The sequence below is a fragment of the Convolutriloba macropyga genome, unplaced genomic scaffold, assembly GCF_964194025.1.
Source record: "Convolutriloba macropyga unplaced genomic scaffold, txConMacr16.3 SCAFFOLD_5287, whole genome shotgun sequence".
Classification (NCBI taxonomy): Eukaryota; Metazoa; Xenacoelomorpha; order Acoela; family Convolutidae; genus Convolutriloba; species Convolutriloba macropyga.
The window spans coordinates 1,270-17,631 of record NW_027450899.1 but is presented as its reverse complement, the minus strand read 5'-3'; the positions used below and the strand labels follow the sequence as shown (position 1 = coordinate 17,631).

The window sequence follows — 16,362 nt, the reverse complement described above, 5'->3', positions numbered from 1 at the left end:
CTCTGAAAAATATCAGTTTAGCAAATTAATTTTTAGAGGGACGGTATTTTTATGTGTACCGTAAATGAGTTTGTTCTCAACAATCGTTAGTAATGATCTAAATGTTCCAGGAGGACTTAACGTGCTTAAACGGTTAAATAGTCGCAATTTTTTAGTTCATGCACAATTGTGTACTTCCAACCTTCCCCCTCCATTATGAATTTTTAGTGGGTTAAACATAAAAATTTTCAGAAACAGTTACTATTTGGGTCTCCTAGACATATGATACTGTTCAATTTACTCTTGTTAAATGTTTTTTATGGTATATGAGTCATATTTACCAGTCAATGTGACAGGAATCAGTGAAAAATCCTAATTCAAGAAAGAAAATTGTATGAAACATTATATATCAAAAACTGGAAAGCACTGGAGGCTTTTTCTCCACCTTTTGTAAAGCTGTCCAGACTATTAAAATTTACTTTGGAAAAACGAATCACTAAAAATTTCAGTTATTATTTTGTCTTGAAACAATTTTTCAAATACGTTATCTGTGGTAAAGTTGGTAAAAACATTTTTGTTTAGGCACGAGACAAAAATTGGTTCAGGAGGAAGAGATTTTTGGAACCTAGTCTTTCATTTCTATCTGCGTATTACCTTCAGTAGGAGTGCTTTCTGTTGTGGAAGAACTTTTAAGAGAAGGGGAAGGCTAACAAAAGTGACCATTTACAATTTTCACCTTAAAAAGTGAGTTTTTAGACCAAAACAAAAAACTCTGTTTTCAATGAAAATAATGAAAACACTGTTTTGATCTCTAAAGAAATAAAATTGGGATGTTTTAAAGTGCTTTAATTGAGCATTTCAGGGGGACAGTATTTGTATGCCTACGGTACATCAGATTGTTTTCAAAAACTTTTAGTTTTGCTCTAAATGTTCCAGGAGGCCTTGTCGTGTCTAAACTGCTCAAAAGTGGCAATTGTTTAATATTCGGACAATTCTCTATCTCCAACCTTCCTTCAAAAATTTGAATTGTTAGTGCGGCATTAAAAAATATATTTCAAACAGTTACTATTCAACGGGAAAGCAATACCGTTCACTCATTTAATTGGAAAAAACGTTCATTTATCGCTACGTATAACATCAACTTTTGTGCTACCATTAGAAGTATTTAATTGTATGTGAGCCATGTTTATAACTCAATGTGACTAGCATCAGTGAAACGACATAATTCAAGAGAGAAAAATTATGTAAAACATTTTATAACAAAATTGGAAAGCACTGGAGTCTCTTTTTGGACTTTTTGAGGTAAACGCCCAGCTTTCATTTGTTGACAGAATGAATTATAAAGCGATCATTTACTTTTTTCCTGAAACGAGAATTTCTAATACGCTATCTACGGTTAAGTTGATATACAGTTTTTGCTTTGAACCGAGATCTTCTGTCAATGGGCTGAACTCGTAAAAGAAAATTACCCTCAATTTAATCAGTCGTAAAATCCAAAATTTTTCTGTCTAACTCTTTCCGATGCCTAGTTTGCAGGAATTTGTAATGTCCTTGCAAGCGCCATTTGCAAGAATGATGCAAGATCTTTCAAAATAAGGGTCAGAATTTGTCTATTTCTTCTATTTTTACGACTCCAAGAGAATTTTTAGAGGCTTGTTTGTTTTTGTTAAGCAAAGGTCGACAATTTTTCTTGTTATTTTAATTAAAAAAAACACACAGCTTTGTACTGCAGATTTTCAAAAAAGTTCACGTAATTTAATGTAATTTTACCTTAACCGGGTTGAGTTGAAATTTTACCTTAACTCAAGTTAAGGTAAAGTGAAGGTTAGTTGTACCTTAACTTTAACTTAACAATAGTTTACCCTAACTCCGTTAAGGTAAATTTATCTTAAATTTTTTCGTGTGTTTATAATGTCACATTTGAGATATTTACATAATTCAGGCGTAGGCGAATTTTACAGTAACATGCACCGACGTTACCCCCACTTTACTTTAATGACAGCGTATTGAGGTGCGCCGGCTTCTAATCAAGTGAGAGCAGCATTGAAGCATTTGTGAAGAATATATTAATTAAAATTTAACTCAAATGCTAATATGTGCAGCCTTCACAATGACTATAGTTCTGTTGAAGGTGCTCTGTAAAGCCTATCTGTAGAGCCTAGTCGGATGCTTCATGTATTGTTGACAAATTCGGGTTGTATTTTCTCATTAATAATTGCTTTTTCCGGCCTGCAGCTCCTCTGGACTAAAACACGAAAGTTATCATTTTTCATTTAAAGAATCCTTGTATAGACGGGCAAGATTACATAACTTTTTGTATATATTCCATATTTTTCTATGACAACTGCAAACTCTAATGCCCACTAAAAAGCACGCTTCTAATTACGTTAGAAAAAATTTGTAGACATTTTCACCGAGTTGGTTATTTTACGACTTTCAAATAACATATAATCTATTGATTCTTGTCTACAATAATAGTTTCTCAACTTAACCCTATTTTTCTATAAAATATCCTATGATGTTAACATTTTTAACTGGAGGTGGTTGCTGATGTATTTCATCATCTTCTTCCTCGCCATCGCTCTCGTCGTCGTCGTCGCTAGCTGGCCTAGGTGGCACAGTACTGAACTGCTTAAAAACTTCATTATTACCACCCTCACTTGGTGGCACCAGGGATTTTGGACTTCCTGGTTTTGTCCCTAAATTGAACATGTCTTCTGTCGGAATGATACCTGCACCTGCCAGCATTGGCTTCAGTTTGGATCGGATGATGGCAAGATCTTCATTGTTGTTCAGAGCAACTGAAAAAAAGTAGACTATCGGGAACTACTGTTTTTTGGTTTCATCAGTGCTGATTTTGCGAAAGTTATCTGATATTTTTGCTTTTAATAGCCGCCATCAGTCTCTCTACGGCTAATAGTTAGGCGCTCTCCTTTTTAAAACTCGAAGAGGAGAGTAATGGTGCCATATATTTATTACGACTCGAAGAAGTGTCATGGTTTTCTGTTTTTTATGAGTGAGCGAGCAAGAAAACTGGAAGTTCCGGGAGTGAAAAAAGTTTAAGTTTGAAAAATTTTTGTTTTGGTGAAAAAAATTCGAAGAGTGGAAAAGAGAGAAAGTGGTCATTTGAATATGAAGATTTGAAGATAATAATTATTAAGATATTACACCCCAATTAAGATATTGGCTCGTGTTCTTTGATGCCTATAACCACCAGACACTTGGCATTCGAAAGGCTGGTTTTTTTGGCAACGAAGTCTTCGAGTCGCTTTTGGAATTCTTCCGGCTATGTTTTACAATCTTTGATTTCTTTTCACAAACATTAACATTAATAGGCTTAAAATTAATAGGTTAAAACATTAATAGGCTTAAAAGCTGAATTAAGTAAAATTATAGAATCTAACTGCAACTACACATCAAGTGTCAACACTTTTTGACATTTAAAGTTTTTTTTGCCATTTTTTATCTTTTTTCTGTTTCATTTACGATATGCGTGAAGCGGGTCAAGGGCGGTTGTTTTCCGGCAAATTGCCGGCTATGTCATAATTATTCACTCAAACGCATTTTATTATTTTCTTGTGAATGTTGCAGCTCAGTGAAATTAGTAGGACTGGTTGCATGAGTTCAACTTTATTCTAGGATTTAGTGAAAGTGAGAATTTTTTGTAACTAGCAGGTCGTGGTTTCGCCTAAAAACATTGAAAGAAGAGTTCCGGTTAAAACCCAAAAATCCTTTTTTTGCTGAAAAGCACTCGCATCCTCTGACTACGCCAAAAACTTCAAATCTTACAAAAGTTTACCATTTTCAACGCAAGCACCTATAAAAAAACTCAGTCTCATAGAAGTTAAAAACGTATAAGCCACTATTCAAAGCAACTTTTTACGGAACCCCGATTTCTAATACTGATTTTATACCATTCAGCAGTCAATTTCAAGAAACTTTGCTTTAATTGGTCATACTGGATAAGACTTTGTGTACAATCTTATAACAACCTGACCCATGCTGCTTTTATCCAAATCAATACAGTTTCCAGAAAATTACAGAGATCCTCTATCAGTAATTACAAAAAATTTTAAATAAAACATTTAAAAGCAGAAGTAGTAAATACCTGGTCAATATGATCTGATATCTAAGGTTTCGCATTCACCTTCAACTAATAATCTAAGCTAGCAGATCAAATAGATAAAAATCAACCTCTAAAAAATAAAAATTACCAACAAATACTTTGCCAATTAAGTTCTATCAGTTTATAATGCGTAGATACAAAAAAGACAGACGCAGAGAAACTTGCTGATGCTTCTCACTTTCAGTTTAGCTTGATAAAAGTGATTAAGTGTATTGCAGAAGCTTCAAAACAAATTGCACTGTTTCAAGATTACTAGAAACATCCAACTCATGAAAAAGTATTGAAGAATTTTTCGATGTTAGAGAAAACAAGGAAACCAAAAATAAAAAACCTATTTTTTTCAGGAGAAATCATTTTTTATCAAAATGATATGTGATACGTTTTGATGATTGAAATTAGAAGTCACTGCAAAAGTTCATTTTTGCATAAAAGATTGTTACTAATATTATGGATTCATTACACGCTGCTCTCAATCTAAACATCAATAGAATGGTAAAGTCACGCCATAAAGGCAAACAATGGAGAAGCCATGCTAACTTGTTTGCCATGCTAACTAAGGTTCAAATTGAACGCTTCTTCGATAGCTGATTAACTTTATAATGGAGACTAACAACGGATTTGACAACAATCTTCGAAAGTTTTTTATTATTGATTGTCTAAAAGTTGGGTAACTACATCGACTACACTTTAGTGATTTGTTTTGAAAAACCGAAGCAGGATTCTTAAGTCAAGAAACAGAAAAAAAACACTAATTTCAAAAAAATATAAATTTGTCTTAGATTCAAATCAAATTCGAAAGAAAAACATCACTGACAAAACATTCGAACGCATAGTTTATTTCGGTTCGCATTAAAAGAATCAGTCAAAAAAGTCTTCATGTTCATTGAAGATCACTTTTTTGGCTTCTTGAAAGTTCTTAGAAACTTATATGTTCAAAGTTTTCGAAAAAAAAATTAAAACAAAACAATCATCGCAGGGCAAGTCACTAAATACAATCCAGAAATCCACAAAATTGTGTGATGAAATTGATAGGTCTTGACCAGACAAGCTGACCAGTTGACTGATAAGAACCTATCAGTAAACAGATATTTTTACGTGAAATTTCAATTCAACACCAGTGTCAACAACTTGTAATTTGCAAACAAGTTAAGATTTGCCGACACGCTAAAATTTCTTAAAGATTATTCGTCATCGGAATCAACACTGCATTACTAAAGTCTATCGGAGAGCCCAGTAAGCATAGAAAAGGTTTAATTAACCACTTGAACTCAATTAATACAAAAAAAGTTTTTTTAACAAGCTCGATGATAATTTGGTAAAATAATGGCATTGTTGTTCAAATAGAAACTGTTAAACTGCACAATTCACCACAACTAGTTGTGTTTAAGTTGCATTACCAATATTTATACCTCAAAATCTAGCATGTTTTACCTGTTTATCGTGTTTTGAATTCTCAATGTCGTATGAAAATATGTGAGCACTTCTGACAAAAAAACAGAGCACCAATGGAATCCAAATTCTTTGAGCGGACTGTAACAAGTTAGGTATAGTTCTTGAATGAGAGCAAAATTCATAGCCGGATATCAGCTTTTCATTAGTGAGTGTTTTTTTGTTATGTTAGTGTGCTGTTCAATGATTCCAAACGTCTTGTTCTGCTGACAGAAATAATGTCAAGCACCGTAGAACTTCACTGGAGGCTTATTCATTTGTACAGAACACAACTAGAACAAGACAAATGCGTGTTTATAAACGTAATTTCTGAAGTTCAAGAAATACTGCTGAAACAAAATCTTTCATAGCTACCAAGACAAATTGAAATAGTTCCTAAGGATTGTTGGTAAGCTATATTTCAATGACAAACTAGAACAATTTCAAAAATTCGATATCAAATAGCTGCTCTCCGCGCTTTTGCTCGTTTTCATTAAGAAGAAATTGAATTGGCGTTTAACTGTTTAACAGAAAGAAGCCCAGATCTGCCAACAAAAGACAAAACTAGATGCAAAGAATTCGGCCGTTCGATATACTAAAATATCTTTTAATCGTGCATTTCCCCTTTCGCAAAAATTTTTAACAGTAAAAATAATCAAAAGAAATAAGCTGTCAGTAAAAGCAAAATATCTGCCGAAACACAACGCGATTGAGCAATCAGCTTTACGATCAAAAATTAGTTCAATTTATCTAATCAAGTGAAAAAATTTTCAATTTAGCAAATCAAGTGCGAAGGTCAGATGTAACAATACTCTATGAAATAACATTTGGAATAAAATTTCATCGAAAAAAACAACGAAAAAAACTATTAAGGTTAGACGGATTTTGTTGCTGATATTGATTGAATAAAGTGAGCCTTGGACTGGAGGTGATTTCGTTTTCAAAGAAAATGTGGAAGACAAATAAATTATAGTATAAGTCTCTCTCGGTTTGAAAACAGTTGAAGACTAATTAGTGGCAGATAACTTATACTTCCCCAGTGATTGTGGAATTTTTATCGTGTAGGATCTGATAAGATGCTGACTAAAACAAAACAATCATCGCAGGGCAAGTCACTAAATACAATCCAGAAATCCACAAAATTGTGTGATGAAATTGATAGGTCTTGACCAGACAAGCTGACCAGTTGACTGATAAGAACCTATCAGTAAACAGATATTTTTACGTGAAATTTCAATTCAACACCAGTGTCAACAACTTGTAATTTGCAAACAAGTTAAGATTTGCCGACACGCTAAAATTTCTTAAAGATTATTCGTCATCGGAATCAACACTGCATTACTAAAGTCTATCGGAGAGCCCAGTAAGCATAGAAAAGGTTTAATTAACCACTTGAACTCAATTAATACAAAAAAAGTTTTTTTAACAAGCTCGATGATAATTTGGTAAAATAATGGCATTGTTGTTCAAATAGAAACTGTTAAACTGCACAATTCACCACAACTAGTTGTGTTTAAGTTGCATTACCAATATTTATACCTCAAAATCTAGCATGTTTTACCTGTTTATCGTGTTTTGAATTCTCAATGTCATATGAAAATATGTGAGCACTTCTGACAAAAAAACAGAGCACCAATGGAATCCAATTTCTTTGAGCGGATTGTAACAAGTTAGGTATAGTTCTTGAATGAGAGCAAAATTCATAGCCGGATATCAGCTTTTCATTAGTGAGTGTTTTTTTGTTATGTTAGTGTGCTGTTCAATGATTCCAAACGTCTCGTTCTGCTGACAGAAATAATGTCAAGCACCGTAGAACTTCACTGGAGGCTTATTCATTTGTACAGAACACAACTAGAACAAGACAAATGCGTGTTTATAAACGTAATTTCTGAAGTTCAAGAAATACTGCTGAAACAAAATCTTTCATAGCTACCAAGACAAATTGAAATAGTTCCTAAGGATTGTTGGTAAGCTATATTTCAATGACAAACTAGAACAATTTCAAAAATTCGATATCAAATAGCTGCTCTCCGCGCTTTTGCTCGTTTTCACTAAGAAGAAATTGAATTGGCGTTTAACTGTTTAACAGAAAGAAGCCCAGATCTGCCAACAAAAGACAAAACTAGATGCAAAGAATTCGGCCGTTCGATATACTAAAATATCTTTTAATCGTGCATTTCCCCTTTCGCAAAAATTTTTAACAGTAAAAATAATCAAAAGAAATAAGCTGTCAGTAAAAGCAAAATATCTGCCAAAACACAACGCGATTGAGCAATCAGCTTTACGATCAAAAATTAGTTCAATTTATCTAATCAAGTGAAAAAATTTTCAATTTAGCAAATCAAGTGCGAAGGTCAGATGTAACAATACTCTATGAAAGAACATTAGGAATAAAATTTCATCGAAAAAAACAACAAAAAAAACTATTAAGGTTAGACGGATTTTGTTGCTGATATTGATTGAATAAAGTGAGCCTTGGACTGGAGGTGATTTCGTTTTCAAAGAAAATGTGGAAGACAAATAAATTATAGTATAAGTCTCTCTCGGTTTGAAAACAGTTGAAGACTAATTAGTGGCAGATAACTTATACTTCCCCAGTGATTGTGGAATTTTTATCGTGTAGGATCTGATAAGATGCTGACTAAAACAAAACAATCATCGCAGGGCAAGTCACTAAATACAATCCAGAAATCCACAAAATTGTGTGATGAAATTGATAGGTCTTGACCAGACAAGCTGACCAGTTGACTGATAAGAACCTATCAGTAAACAGATATTTTTACGTGAAATTTCAATTCAACACCAGTGTCAACAACTTGTAATTTGCAAACAAGTTAAGATTTGCCGACACGCTAAAATTTCTTAAAGATTATTCGTCATCGGAATCAACACTGCATTACTAAAGTCTATCGGAGAGCCCAGTAAGCATAGAAAAGGTTTAATTAACCACTTGAACTCAATTAATACAAAAAAAGTTTTTTTAACAAGCTCGATGATAATTTGGTAAAATAATGGCATTGTTGTTCAAATAGAAACTGTTAAACTGCACAATTCACCACAACTAGTTGTGTTTAAGTTGCATTACCAATATTTATACCTCAAAATCTAGCATGTTTTACCTGTTTATCGTGTTTTGAATTCTCAATGTCGTATGAAAATATGTGAGCACTTCTGACAAAAAAACAGAGCACCAATGGAATCCAAATTCTTTGAGCGGACTGTAACAAGTTAGGTATAGTTCTTGAATGAGAGCAAAATTCATAGCCGGATATCAGCTTTTCATTAGTGAGTGTTTTTTTGTTATGTTAGTGTGCTGTTCAATGATTCCAAACGTCTTGTTCTGCTGACAGAAATAATGTCAAGCACCGTAGAACTTCACTGGAGGCTTATTCATTTGTACAGAACACAACTAGAACAAGACAAATGCGTGTTTATAAACGTAATTTCTGAAGTTCAAGAAATACTGCTGAAACAAAATCTTTCATAGCTACCAAGACAAATTGAAATAGTTCCTAAGGATTGTTGGTAAGCTATATTTCAATGACAAACTAGAACAATTTCAAAAATTCGATATCAAATAGCTGCTCTCCGCGCTTTTGCTCGTTTTCACTAAGAAGAAATTGAATTGGCGTTTAACTGTTTAACAGAAAGAAGCCCAGATCTGCCAACAAAAGACAAAACTAGATGCAAAGAATTCGGCCGTTCGATATACTAAAATATCTTTTAATCGTGCATTTCCCCTTTCGCAAAAATTTTTAACAGTAAAAATAATCAAAAGAAATAAGCTGTCAGTAAAAGCAAAATATCTGCCAAAACACAACGCGATTGAGCAATCAGCTTTACGATCAAAAATTAGTTCAATTTATCTAATCAAGTGAAAAAATTTTCAATTTAGCAAATCAAGTGCGAAGGTCAGATGTAACAATACTCTATGAAAGAACATTAGGAATAAAATTTCATCGAAAAAAACAACGAAAAAAACTATTAAGGTTAGACGGATTTTGTTGCTGATATTGATTGAATAAAGTGAGCCTTGGACTGGAGGTGATTTCGTTTTCAAAGAAAATGTGGAAGACAAATAAATTATAGTATAAGTCTCTCTCGGTTTGAAAACAGTTGAAGACTAATTAGTGGCAGATAACTTATACTTCCCCAGTGATTGTGGAATTTTTATCGTGTAGGATCTGATAAGATGCTGACTAAGAAATTTTATCGTGTAAGATCTGAGCAGATCTTGCACGATAAAAATTCCTCTTATCAGAACTTTTATCGTGTAAGATCTTATAAGACATCTTATAAGATAAACATTCCTCTCAACAGAATTTGTATCGTTTAAGATCTGATAAGACATCTTATAAGATAAACATTCCTCTAACCAGAATTTTTATCGTATAAGATCTGATAAGAAGGAACTTTTATCGTGTAAGATCTGATAAGACATGTTTAAATGATTTCAATATAACAATATAACGTAGTCAAGTTCCTATGAAAGTTAAAAAACCGGTCATCTAACCAATTATGAAACAAAAAAATGAGTGTTGATTCTGTTTTGGCGGCCGTTTTATTGTGAGTGTTAACTGGGTACTTTGACTAAATTTAGCAATCCAAGATAGTTTCGGTCTTTGAAAATATTTTTTCAGCCTAGTTTGTTAATCAGCGCTTCAGAGAAAGCCCTTGCCACTGGAATAACCTTTTTGCAATATCTTAAAAGTCTTAAAAGACAGTTTAAAATACTTTTCTCTTTGTTGCTCTGACGCTTAAGTGTTGCATCCTGTAGCTTTTCGGCTACTGCTTGAAAGCAACTCTGAAATGTCTTCAATTTGAAGAGCATGCCATACTTCAAGAACTTTTAGAGTCATAGCTTTCCAAATGTTTATTGTGTAAGATCTGATAAGAGGAAATTTTTATCGTGTAAGATCTGATAAGACGGAATTTTTAGCTTGTAAGATCTGATAAGACCGAATTTTTATCGTGTAAGATCTGATAAGACGGAATTTTTATCGTTTAAAAACTTATAAGAGGAATTTTTATCGTGTAAGAACTTATAAGAGGAATTTTTATCGTATAAGATCTGAGAAACGTCTTATCAGATCTGATAAGAAGATGCATCCCCTTACAGGCTATTAGCAAGATGGTTTTGTCAGAAATTTGTCAGATCTTAAACGATAAAAGTTCCAGAATCACTGGGGTTATCACAAAGTGATGGAAAGTTCATCAAAAGAAGGAACGAAACGTACGCGGTGTGAACTACAAGTTTTTTCAAATTGCTTTCTATGAATTCAAAAAGTCTTCCTCTAGGACAAGTCTAACGGATCCAAGAGCAATGAGTTAAGTCTAACGGATCCAAGAGCAAAGAGTTATTTGGTCAACTCGGAAGAACTCCTTGAATGCGTACCAAAACCGACAGAATGTCTCATTATGTGAAGAAATCATTTACTAATTTTCCATGAAACTACAAAGATGAATTCTATATGCAGATGACAATGTTGTGAAAACTAATAAAAACGAATATAAACCTGTCATATCAATACAAAGTGCTGAGTACGATATCTGAACAGATCAAAAGACCAGTTGACACTTTAAAAAATCAATGAAAGTATGTTGATTCAAAACAACAAAGAAAAGATGAGAACACTTGCGCGAATTGATCAAAATTTGAAGAAAACCGAAAATTCACTTTTGGAATAGGAATAGAAATCAGGCAAGGAGACTTTGTAATGTGCATTTGTATATAATTTTCCGACCACCCCGTGCATTCACAATTTTGACTTAATTGTCTATCAAATTGGGAGGAGTCAAAAACTTTAAAAAAACTCAAATATTGTTAACAAAAAGGTGCATGAAAAAAATATTGCGTCCAATTTAAATCAAAGCAAAAATTTCCACATTAGAGGGCCGATGAGACTTGCCATCATAAACACTACAAGACAAGACAAGCATCAAAATCAAATAACAAAAGCAAACAAAATTTACAACCAAAACTCAAATAAGAGCTAAACAAAATGAATTACTTTCTGATTTTTGAAAAAAAGAAGGACTACTACTTAATGAGACTCGTTACCGACCAGACAAAAAATAACAAAAAAGTGCAAAGTTAAAAAATATAATTTTTAGAAAGCAAATCTTTTCAAATAATGAAAACCATTGGATACCAGCTGAAGTTTTAAATAAGTTTATGCTCATTCATACCTCCAAATGAACACATATAGACTTGTCATTATCCAAAAAATGCCGTACGTCTAAAAAAACAAAGGACAAATATAGACGAAAAACAAAATTTCAATTATTATTTGACGGTAAAACGACGTTGAAGCCGTTAAAACCATAATCTTATCCTTAATTAACAAGATATATTCAGTTACGTTTTCTCTCGAACCACAATAATATGATATATGACCACTGAATAATGCGATAAGGCAGCATGCGGAAAAAGAACAAGAAAATTCAAAATCAAAAAACATATCTACATGATTTTTGATTTTTTTTTCAAAATCTTGAAAAACTTTAGCTAAAAACAACCAGAAAAAAGGTTTTTTTTTTCAAATACAAGAAACTGCTGAGAACTGCAATTAACCAAAATTTTTCAAACGATTTTGAAATAAACAACAAATGAACACAAAAAAAAGAATTAAAATTCAATAAAAGCTGCTAGACCTTAAAAACCTTCGTATGTTCAATTATGCCTTCTTTTTAGACGCCAACATTGAAATATGTACCCTGTCAAAAACATGACAAGACCAGAAAAGAACCTCAACGAATGCAATGATTCCAGAAATTGAAAGTTTTCTGCGAATACTGGTAGTTTCAAAGCCTAAAGATTTTTATTAAACCGCAAAGATTATTACATTTATATCTTTTAGAAAGACGATGCGTCCTGTTTTTGCTCATTAGTCCGTTGCTTATTTCATCGACAAGTTTCTTTTTGAAAATCAAAACGACCACAAGCTTTCGACTAAAGAATAGATAGGTATGACCAAATTTACGGAGCCAACTGAAGCTGTCATTAGTATGACTTGATGTAGATCGATCTGTTCTATAATAAACTCGAAAATGTAAAAATACGCAAAATAATTTTTGAAAAGACATCGTTTGATTACGTTCCCGTTTGTTTCTGGATTGTGAAAAACAACGATCAGGGCAAACCAGTTTAGTTATTAATTTTGATCTATTAGGAAAACGTAATTTTTACAATATTACGGAGAAAGACAATTTGACAAAAAAGTCAACATTTGAAAGGAAAGATTATTCAATTTGGACAACTATAAAAAAAATTAGCAAAAACCCTGAAATTTTATATTCAAGAGCATTATCAAAGGAAGTGCAAGAAAAATAACCCTCTAGGGGTTATCAAAGGTTGTATCAGCAGCATTAGATGTGCTAAAGGCAAAAAAATTTATCAGTGGAGAAAAAAATCTTACTTCGTGTCATTGTTGTTGGAAAAAATGGTTGAATTTTAAATTTAGCAAAAACTTTAGCCAAAAAAATTGATCAAACAGTTCATTAACACCTCGTATTTTTAGAGGAAAATCCAACAAGCCAATCGTTAACAACGTATTTTCCAGCAAAATTGGCAAAAAAAATTGTCTAAGAAAATGAAAAATGTGAAAAACTACAACGAAAATCAGTCAAATGTTTAAAAAAACTATATACGTAAATAACTCCATTATAAAAAACGAAATTCAAAAATATCTTTTAGTTAGGTATTTTACGTTGGACGGCTTTTCTAATGATACCACTCAAAACCTTCTACGATGATTAAATCGATCGGCCAAATTTGACTGATCAAAGAAAACCAATTGAGTCTATTGTTCCTCCCCCATTAAAGTCGGTCTGAGCAATTAACACTATCAGATCAAACAGATTGCTGCAACAAGACTAACATGAGACTTTTCTTTGGCAAACCATATTTAGCAAGATAAATGCACTCATGAGTTTTAGTGTATGAAAATGCAAGATGCAAAATGTAGAAGACAAATAATTGAGTTATTAAAAAGATCACACGAGAATTTTTTTAACAAAAGATAGCTGCAAAAAACCCAAATGTTTTAATTATAAATTTTATTGAGCCGCTTAATTAGAAGTTGAATTTTTCGAAGCTTTTATGCGTTCTGACAATTGAATGAGTTACGATAATATAAAATACATTTTCCTTATTTTTTACGACCATATACAGGACAACGATGACCTGGTCGGGATATCCTTTAAATGTTTCTGTCATCAGTTTTCTTTGCTGTTTTTGGTTGCTGGTTTATCATCGATTTAGGAAACCAAACAACACAATGTTTCTTTTTTAGATGATTTTTTTTCAACGAGACTATGAGCTATTCAAGGAGATGATTTTCCAAAGTTGTTCTATAATAAAATGTTGGGATCACATCCTGTTAAGCCTCGGCTTATCAGGTGAATATTATTTGAACCCCATAAGCTTAATTGTGAAAGGTGATTTACTTTCTAATGGCTCGTGCTCAATAAATTGGGACGGGGAACGTACTAGCGGTGGAGTAGGGTCAAAATTAATTGCGTGGGGTAAGATCCAAAAATTTATGCCCGGCTAAAGAGAACAGATACAAGGTCTGGAGTATTGAACAAGAAACAATTTAAAATTATGCTCAAGTAAAACTGCGAGAAATACTAACACAATATGTCTCTGGGTTGAATAATCTTGGCTTTTCTCCTGGTGGTGTTGATTCCACTCTCGAATAGAATCTCATCAACAAGTGTCTGAGTGACAGCCGACATCATAATGGCGGCGTCCTTGCGAACTACCCTCTTGGTTCTCTCTTTCAGATGTCGCTGCATTCTTGTCACTCAACGCATCACAATGTGCAAAAGGGTAATTGCATAAATTTATTTGTCAATTTTGCAACAAATGTTATCCATTTTCAAAAGAACACCTTTTTTGTTGAACTGCCTTCTTCAATTAGCGATACGTTTTGTATATAATGTTCAGGTTTGTTCATGTGCTCATTTAAGATCTCGATTTTGCTAGCAGTGAGGTCGGTATGCAGCTCAGTAAGAAACAACTTTTCTATGGACATAATACAAATGTATCATTACAAATCAAAAGTACATATGTCCGCTCGATGTTTATGAAAAGGTAACAACCGTTCTTTAATTTTCAATTTGATCAGTTTTAGTGCAATTTTTCACAAAATCTCTATTTGTTAATCAGAACACGTATAAAAGTTTTGAAATACGGCTGTATATAAATCAAAATTGCTGAAAACTGAGGGCGGGCCAAAACAATTGGACACTGCTTTTTAAGAACTATTATCCGTGAGCCGAAAACTGTCTACCAAAATATACCCAGATACAACAACAAAAAAAATGAAGACAGATGCTTAACAATTTAAGATCTTGAAATTTGACCATGGTTGACCAAATGTCTGATCATTGATTTAAAAACGTATTGCTTTGTCAATCTATTCAAATTATCTTGACTATTTATTATTAATTACAATTTAAAAAAACACTGATACTGTTTAAGGTTTTTAATAATGAGAAAAACAAATGATTATTTAGTCAACATATTTATATTGAGGAATTCGTTTCAGTCGTCTGCTTGGCTAAATCTTTCTCATTGGAACCTGTTCCCTTCATTTCAACTTAAATCTCCACATTACTGGTCAGTAGAGACCTCCAAAGTGGGCATTATCGACCGATTTGTGCTAGTGGATTTTACACGCAATATATTATATATATATATATATATATATATAATATATATATATATATACATATACATATACATATATATATATATATATATATATATATATATATATATATATATATATATATTAGTTCCCTGGAAAACACCTAAGTTCGCTAAATTTTCTTGGACTGAAATTTTTGAGGGAATTAAGTCAATCTTGTCCACAAACGCGTTTTAATGAATATACTGACATAATTTGAATAATTAGATTTTGCGATTTGCGTATAAATTAGAGTTAATTGCCCTTGATTGTATAAATTAATCTCAATTATGGATGAGCGGATGTTTAATAATCGATTAGAAATGTAAGTGAATTAGAAAAAAATATTGGAATTAAAAAATGTAAAACTGCTTCATCTAGCTTTGTGAAATCCACTGATGAAATTTCATCAATGTACGCCATTTTCATTGACTGTATTATCCACGAAACTGCTCTAGAGCCCTTTGTGGACAACAATAACGGATTAGTGTGAGTGCAGCTCAAGTTTCCGTAGATAAAATCCACTGGTCTAAGAAAAGGAGAATTCGAACGAAATTAAGGTGTGGGTTTTGACCAGTAACCCGTACCGAACTCAAAGTGTAAATCAGTACTGAGCAATTGTAAATGCAATTTTCCCATGTTATATCTTTTATTTGAATTTAATTGTCATCGTTGTAGCAAATTTTGTTCAATTTCAAAAGAACACCTTTTTTGTTGAATTGCCTTCTTAAATTAGCCATTCATTTTGTATATAGTGTTCAAGTTGGTTCATGTGCTCATTTAAGATTTCAATTTTGATAGCACTGAAGTCGGTATGCAACTCAGTAGGAAACATTTTTTCTATGGGCATAATACAAACGTTTCCTGTCCGCTGGATCTTTAAGAAAAATTTAAGCCAGTTATTTAAATCTCATATAAATCTGATCAAATTTAGTTCAATTTTTTACAATTTTTTTTTCTTAATGACAACACGTTTGAAAATTTAGAAATACTGCTGTAGATAAAGCAAAATAGGTGAAAACTGAGCGCGCGCCAAAAAAAATGGACACTGCATCTTAATAACTCTTTTTTATGAGCCGAACACTGTCTATCAGATTGTACCCAGATTATAAAACGAATAAAATGAAAACAGAG

General features: G+C 32.6%; 1 protein-coding gene across 2 annotated transcripts; it reads right to left on the bottom strand.

Moving 5' to 3' along the window:
* Nucleotides 1-2,028: 2,028 nt before the first annotated feature.
* On the bottom strand, nt 2,029-14,354 carry LOC142356251 (uncharacterized). 2 transcript variants are annotated; one of them, XM_075408194.1, is made up of 3 exons: nt 14,170-14,354; nt 2,506-2,780; nt 2,029-2,224 (listed from the first exon to the last, which is right to left on the bottom strand). In XM_075408194.1, exons 1-3 carry the CDS (start codon nt 14,330-14,332, stop codon nt 2,138-2,140), a joined length of 525 nt encoding a protein of 174 aa, XP_075264309.1. In that variant the 5' UTR covers nt 14,333-14,354; the 3' UTR covers nt 2,029-2,137. The 2 variants fall into 2 exon arrangements, with proteins under 2 accessions (XP_075264309.1, XP_075264310.1); XM_075408195.1 differs by having other exon boundaries at nt 2,515-2,780.
* Between the last annotated feature and the right edge of the window lie 2,008 nt (nt 14,355-16,362).